We start from the raw sequence: 8475 nt of genomic DNA, 5'->3' as shown, positions 1-8475 counted from the left end.
GATTTTTGTTCGATGATGACCAAAAAAGCAGCAAACTGCGGACTCAATCTCGGTAAGAAGGAGGTAAGGAGCAAATCTTGTCAATTTGGATGGCATGTTAGTCTGGGCAATGTCCAAAAATGGACGAGAAACTCTGCCGGCGTTCTGCTACCAACGCCAGCCGAACGTAAAGTCGAGTCCGACATAGGGGAGGGGCCCCGCGTCATCTTCTTGCCGGAGTTTCGACATATCTCGGTTCAAACTTGACCAATTTTAATTTTGTTTCCACAAAGGGGAAGCCTATAAAATGGAGATCCCACCACAGTAGTCACGTTTTATTCCATGTGGTGGTTTTCCATCGGCGTGGCGCTTTACATGATGTAAACAAAGCCGGCCGTACGTAAGCACTCATACTAGTAGTAGTAGGGATGGGGAGGCCTCGCCATCTCGTCTTTTGACATAAATACATGTATCTCGGCTCAAACTTGATTTGAATTTGGTTTCCACAAAAAAAGAGGAGATTCAATCACAGTAGTCACCTTTTATTCCATGCATTAGTTTTCTATCGGAGTGGGGATAAACATGATGTAAACAACTTCGTAAGGGTGGGAGGGGGGCATGTCGTCTGCTAGCCATGTTGGTAAATTATGGAACTAAACATAGCCTAGTGAATGCACTCAGGGCTCGAAATACATTTTTTGCATACCTGAACTGGTGCATGTAACATTGAAAATTACCTATTCCATACAAATTGTACCTGCACCACAGAAGTATGGATCCTACTAAAACTGTTAAGAAATCAATATGATACTGATAGTAAAAAAGTAATAATAAGTTTACCGGTAATGACATGTGAACTAGTCTATTATGTATAAAGTTTATAATTCTTATATGTACATGTATAATAACATTGCACATACTTATTTGTGTAAATACACATGTATATTGCAGAGACTGTTTACTAATCACTATATCTGACACTGATTTTGTTGTTACAGCCTACTTGACAAGCACCTCCTTGAAGTGCAGAACTGTGCGCGAAAGGTGGAAATCTGTGACCGCTGGCTAAACGTCAGGCTACTGAGGTACGTGAACTATTTCAGGCCTGTGTTGTCGCACCTGGAAGTCAACATGGACTCATGGACCTTCGTTCACCTACAAGGAAATGTAGGAGTGGTACAACTACCAGCCACTTCAAGTCTGAGGACAAACTGAGTGAATAGAGACTGTGTACATAGATTTCTTATCTCATTTGAAAGTATCGCTGATTTACAATTACGGATACATGCATGGCCACCAAACTGGACAACCCATTATCATTTCCATCAAGCATGCTTGAAAATGTATTATAATTAGATGTCAGTGCTAACCAGACTCTGTAAATGGACCCAGCAAGCCATTGCAAGCTAGATTGGAGTATTTGGAATCTTTCTTAACTGCCTTTCGTATACCCCCAAAATAGTTACTCAAACAACTGGATATGATTTTGGAAATGGCCAGATGTTTCAGGTAGCATCATTTTGTGAGTGACAATAGAGACTTGCAGGAGGAAGGCAGGTTTAGAAGCACAAACTATTGATATTACCTGGGTGTCTAACCGTCACCAACATGTCTTTTGTATTTTGGGTAATTTATGAGTGTTTATTTATTAATAACTTAAATAGGTATTGCATTGTTTGGCAAGGTATTTTCCATTGACAATTTTAATGGATCAGGTTGATCAGATGATAAATGTAGAAATTATATATGATTAGTGGAAGATAACTTTTGAAGTTCTCTTCGAGTATTATTTAGGGTTGAATGTCACAAGGTTTATAAACTTGCATGTTGGGGACAAAGCCATGGAAGAGATTTTGAATAAAATTATTTACTTAAGTTGAAATGTACTTTTGTGTCTCATTATTCTGTTAATAATACTCTTAAAAGTGAGAAAACAGGTTATTAACTGTTATATTCTAGAGTTTTGTAATGTTCTAAAGAGTTAAAATATAGAAGTGCATGTTCTATCATTATATACAATATTAATGAGAACTAGAAACATTTATATAACTTAGGTATATTGAAAAGCTAGGATAGGGAAAAATGCTAGACTGCAGCTGTAATGTTCAAATTCCACATACACAGAACATCTGCAACATCACACAACAATCTCCCTTCCCCTGTTAAAACACACCTTCTCCAAAAAAACATCTGTACGCTCTACTTTCTTATCCATTTACATCTCACAACACATCACTTATAGATCACATCTCATTATAACCGCCAGTAAATAATCCTTTTTATAGAGGCGAAAATGGCAGCTTTTTTCAGAAAGCACTTGTTTATATATTTACCTATTTACCTTAATTACCTATTTCGGCAAATCTGATTGTTGAATATTTCTTTCGTTATTTAAGTTTGTAATATTACCATTGTATTGTTTTTTATACATGTGCAAATAATAATAAACAAACAAACAAACCTGTCCACGGAGACGCAGGTGACCAGGTGGATCGAGCTGAAACGAAGTGCGGACTGCACGTACCCCCACCCTTTGCACCACGCCTCAGACCCGGCCATGTCTTGATCCAGAAACGGCCCCACGTGGGACGCGTACCCCACGCCTTTCACAAAGTCCGCCACGGCCATGGCGAAGATGTAGACGCTGGCGTTCCGCGGGAAAGTGTTCCTGGTTGTCGTGAAGAGCATGACTACGATATTACCGAACATGGCCAGGATGCACTCGATCGACATAAAGGAAGCTTTCAACCTCACCGCCCAGAGTCTGTCATCAGGGGTTCCCCATGTGATGTCGCTGCTGTTCCCTTCCATAGTTTGTTCCTGCCTTGTGTGTCGTTGAATGGCAAGAGTGTCTGGACTAGCGGACACGAAATTGGGGGGTTGCGGGTTCGAATCCTGGCACTCTTGGCTAGACGCTGTGTCCTCGGCAAAGGCACTCCGAGCACCTGACTTCGGTTCGGCGGAGGTAAAAGGCGGTGGAAGGAAAGGGATGGGCTCTACCTTCCACTACCGTTCCCTGGACACAGTAGATTAACAACCCACTACACCTACAGTCTTAAAAACTACCTGTACCCTTTCCTAGAATCGGAGCTAAGAGCGCACCACGCGTGAAGCACCACCGCGCCCGGGTCCAAACCAACACACGCTCACATACATGTACTCCGTCTGATAATGCATTTTAACCTGTTGCTGAGGTGTGGGCCTTTATATGGACGTCAATCGGTGGCTGATTGCCTTCCAGAACCGAACACCAAAAAAGGAGTCAGTCGTGGGTAAACTGTCGTCCAATCAGATTTCTTTTTCCTGAGCTCATTGAGTACGACGACACATATACGAGTAGCTCCGCCTACGACGGGTATAGCAGGATTATCAGTGCTTCGATCAATGACAAACACAATTGTTAAATGTTAAGGTTTCACGACTTGATGACGTCCAAACCGAGCAGGGCAAAATACTAAGGACGAGGAACTATATTACTATCATAGACACTTAATCTAGAATAACATCAGAGACATAACATGCATGAGAGAAGAGAGCTCGTTGAAGAAGCCACCAAATTCCATCCAGAATGTTCATCGTTTACAGATGAACACAACGAAAACTATCCACCTCTTAACATCACAGTACACGCAGACATGTGTTACAGAAAAGTGGGACATGTTAGATTAGAGTCAGCAGGTAGTCACTTACGAAACTGTTATTCATTGTATATATATCATGTTGATGCCTGGAGCAAGAATGTGCAATCAAGGTATCTAATAACCCCGGCACGAGCAATTTACCAAACACAAAGACCAAGACCCGCTTGTTGACGCAGGTTGCCACGAAGAAGCACATTTTTAGAAGGACAGGAATCGCGATATGAGAGGTGTGGCAAACTGTCCTTCGTTGCTATGGCTACGGAAGTTTCGTGACCGCAGCGATATAGAAAGAATTGAAGATGAGCAACATTTTGAACTCTCATCTTGATGTCTAGATTAAAATCTTTGGAAAATCTCAGAAAAAAAAAAACAGCAACAAAATTTTAGTATGAAGCTAACATAATTTGGCTGTGCTGCATGTAAAGAATGCTGAGTTTCTCCCAGCCAAATCTGGTTTAACTGTTCTTGGAACTTGTTAAGCGCTCAATCTTAGACCTTCAACTGGGTGTCAAGTATCCAGCTAGAAGGACCAGTACTGTATCCAAAGCCATGTCTATCTAGTTTTTTTTTATTCCAACATGTAATCACCAGACGTGGTGACGACACAAGTTTTTTCAACTTATATTAATGCCGCCACCAACACAGGGGACAAATACATGACAGGACAATACTCATTTACACCTGAGCTAAGTGAGGAAAGCCGTGTAAAGTGCCTTTCCCAAGGGCACAAGATCGGTGGCATGTCAGGTCTCGAACCCGGGACTCTAAGTTCCGAGTCGCGCACTCTGCCGCTACGCCACACGACCCCACACTATCTAGTTCTATGCCTGAATGTGTTCGGTTCTGAATACACGGTTCCAGATAAAGCACAGGTCTGGATAAAGCATGGTTCTGGATACAACAACCAGTTTCACGTGGAAGACGCCAGAGTGATAAATATCTACAATTTATCAATCATGATATCAGTGAATTATATCATGATATCGGCTCAAAACAAAAATCCCTGAACCCAGAACATAAGAATCATTATTTTTTGTTTCTATCCGAGCGTCTATAAATGAATTAGAGCCTTCGTGGTGAAATGATCATCTGACACATAACCACAGGCCTTAGCTTATGACATTAAGAGACGATGAAAGATCGTAGTGGTAAGATTTCCGGGCATAATTTCCTTCATCAAGCAACAAATCAGCCTATTTACGTACATCAAAGTGTGAGACTGTTCATGTGCGCAGACACAGCTTACCCCGCGGCAATACGTTATGCTGAGGTCACAATTCCCACACGGGGCCCGGCCGGGCAGCTTTTGGGAACGAAAACTACGATACAAAAGACAACAAAACACAGAAAAGTTCTTAATAACAATCATGAGCTCTGTTTCTGTATATTTTTGATATGAATAGTCAATTTTTCGTTCGTACAAACAGCCCGGCCGGGCCCCGGTTTGGAAATGTAACCTAAGCATTAGCCAGGGAAAAAAACAAGATTTGACTGCATGTTTCTCCAAGCAGACGTTCCGGTGAAGGATCGTCATATTTGCAGCGCGATTGTCTAGCTTCCCTGGCAGTGTCTGGTCCTACATCAACAGTTTCTGTTTCTGAACAAAAGTGTTTCGTGAATTAAGTTAGTATTTGTTACTGGTAAACGATCCATGGGCCGAGTCTGTAAGTATGAATGGTACACTTGAAGATGAAGTGAAACAGAAGTGTCGAAAACAGCGAAAATAGCCAATATCTAGCCGCCTCGTACGCGCCCATCTGGCCCTATTATTCTCAGGTCACGATCGACCAACTTAATAACTTATTTGTTCATCCTTGATTGGATCCTGACGGGTAAGTAACCAGGGCAAGTCTCAGAGTCAAGTTTAAGCGCATGAAAGAAGGGGACCTAAAACCCCATAAGAGCCCATCGCGTTTCCCAACTCGCGAAATGCCGAAATCTTCGCTTAGTTAAAGCGACGGTCACAACTCGCCGTACGTGCTTCTGCGTGCTGTCTACGTGCAAAAACGTGGGTAAACGTAGGGCATCCGTGCGTGGTGAGTACCGCCTCCGTACGGAATCCTACGGATTTTGAGTACGCAGACACGCCGTAGAATTTTAAGTGCATGTAACTACGTGCGGTCTGCGAATTTACTATGAGCGTGCAACGTACGGACTCCGTGAGTCTAACTTCACTATTCTCACGTGCAATTGCTGTACGGACAGCGCACGAAGCACGTGCGTGCCACGCACGGTGCTTGCGTCATCCGTGCTTACTCCTCACTTCCCAGTTGACCTGCTCAATGACCACGCAGAACAAACGTGCACCATACTAGGTGCTCCGCACGTGCAACGCACGTGTAACGCACCTGATTTCTACAGTATATAAAGACGACTTGACGGGCGACTGCCAACTCGTCTCCAAGATGCCCAGGAAGGCTCAGAAGAAGACTACCAGACAAGACCCAAAGAAACGGGCCGCGGAAGACACCAGGGCGGCTAGTGATAATGAAGTTAAAGGGGAGGTGCACGCACTTTACTAATACTAGTACAACGTGCGAGTAAGGAAACCGTGCGTACGCCGCACGTGTAGGTACGGCCTGTACGCGGCAACGTGGCAAGTCGTGCAGACTGCGTACGTACACCTTGCGCAACCGTGCGAGTGACGTACTCCCTCGGCCGGTCACCCTACGTTTTCAGAAAAAAAACGTAGCAGACGTAGCCTCCTAAAAGACGTACAGCCAAAAAGCACGCACGGCGGGTTGTGACCGTCGCTTTATTAGCGAGATACGGACCTTTCGGAACGGGGGCCCGAAAACGGGGGTGTTATAGGGGATGAATATACGCTTGTTCAATTTCAAAAATGAAACATTTGACATTTTTCGACCATCCTGTTGTCAGAGTATATTCCTTGGGATCTCTATTAATAATAAATAAATGTTTTTATTGTCCAAACAGTACCCGTACAGTCGCAGCCTTTATACGGCTGAATTGATGCAGGGTATCACATAATAATCAATACAAACCACAATAATTACAACAATCAAATAATACACAAGATACACATATTTGTTCCACAATTATTTTTTGTAGAACTGTCGCAAGGTCTGTGCGGCTGTCATTCGGCGCCACAAGGTGACCTCAATACGACTTTCCCCAACCGAAGTTAGGTACCCATTCATACCTGAGTGGAGTGAGGAAAGTCGTGTAAAGTGCCTTTCCCAAGGACACAACGTCGGGGCGCATGTTCAGACATGTACCGGGTACAACTCGGAATCGAACCCGGGCCTCCCGGTTCATAGTCGATTGCTCTAACCACTACACCACCCGACGTCTCTATTCTCTTCCCAATTATTGTCTTCCCTTAAAATTTGCTTCATTCTCGAGTTATACGTGAAAATGTAATTTTGCGACCAGCTGATCGCTTGCAGAACTGGTCAAAACCTTTGCAGAAGCGGACATTTCGCTATATGAATGAAAACCAAGCAGAGGTTAGGAGGGAGGATAGTTGCTCACATAGAGTACCTGACCTCGCCTTCGGACGCCACCGACGACGTCCAAAGGCGAATCGGACTCGCATCTGCTTCTTTCGGACGCCTCTCGAGCAGAGTTTTTCTGAATAAGGACTTAGCTACCCAGACAAAGGTCGCGGTTTACAAGGCAGTATGCTTGTCCATCCTGCTTTACGCCAGCGAGACCTGGACTCTACAGACGACACGGTCTCTTGAGCGCTTCCACATCCGGTGCCTACAAAGACTCAAATGGTGGCACAAAGACTCAAATGGAGTACTCAAGTCTTCGCATGGAAACACTATCATAGTGTTTCCATGCCATAATGGCAGAATCCATAGTTGTAGAGTTGTTAAGTTGACGAAGGTTGACGAGATCGATCGAAAATTTAAGATTAGTTCTTTTCCTATGTAGGAACAAAGATTAAACTTTACAACTAAGATCGTTTTTTTTATTTACATGATTAATATTCTATTATTATATATGTCACAATTTTGAAATGTACAATCTGGGAACATAGCAGATAAAAACAATTTCCTCTTCATTTGTGCAAATTCGATCATCATTTACATAATCGTTATCTAATAGTGTCAAACATCACTTCAGCTATATAAAAACCTCTTGTAAGGTTCTCCAAAGTCACCAAAACCTAAAGTTCCGTTGCAGTACCATATCAAGCCTCCCGGTGGCCCAAAATATAATAAAGACCTACCCACCTACCAAGTTTCAAGATAATCTACTCAGTTTTTTTTTCAAATAGAGTTATCGTGTCCCTCCATACATGAATATAATTGTGTTTTTAAACCGGACAAAAGTGGGACTTGATTGGATGTGATCTAAACAAAAACCTAATCAAATTTAACTTTTAGTTGGTATATGTCTTTTAACGACTACAGCATAAAATAATGACAAAACAGATCACGCTCGAAACACGTTTTATTCATACCAAAAAACAACAACATACAAGATATAAGTATGCATTTGGGTTTGATGGCAAACTAGTCTCACAAGCAAGACGTTAAGTAACCCTCAGCGCTAACGGTACTAAATATTTTGTAGAAACCATGATATTTCAACATTTCCACAACATATTCCATAGTCATAAAGTGGTGAGGGCCATGAAAATTTTGAGTTTGTGATTTTCGTCCTAAAAACAGAGTAAGGTAAACAGGGATTCTTTTTCTTTTTTTCTTAGATTTCGGCTTTATTGATCCAACAAACACTGTTAAAGTGAATCAAGACCATGTACCAGAGCTATCTCCTGGCTCAATATCTCTGTTTGATTGATTGATGATGGGTTGCTTGGATCCGGGAAATGAAAAAAATACTTATCCCAATTTATTCAATGAAAATATGATTCTGAAAA

The 8475-nt window shown here is 42.4% G+C and overlaps 1 protein-coding gene across 1 annotated transcript in view; it reads right to left on the bottom strand.

Annotated features, from left to right (window-relative positions):
* LOC109470031 overlaps positions 1-2790 on the bottom strand; it is an 8160-nt gene extending 5370 nt beyond the window's left edge. Inside the window, exon 1 of the mRNA XM_019768807.1 lies at positions 2441-2790. Within this exon, the coding sequence (XP_019624366.1) occupies positions 2441-2790 (350 nt within the window). The remainder of the gene's footprint in view (positions 1-2440) is intronic.
* Between the last annotated feature and the right edge of the window lie 5685 nt (positions 2791-8475).

This window comes from Branchiostoma belcheri, unplaced genomic scaffold (genome assembly GCF_001625305.1).
Source record: "Branchiostoma belcheri isolate BF01 breed outbred unplaced genomic scaffold, Haploidv18h27 scaffold217, whole genome shotgun sequence".
Taxonomy (NCBI): Eukaryota; Metazoa; Chordata; class Leptocardii; order Amphioxiformes; family Branchiostomatidae; genus Branchiostoma; species Branchiostoma belcheri.
The sequence above is the reverse complement of the archived record's forward strand: the minus strand, read 5'-3'. Positions and strand labels throughout refer to the sequence as shown.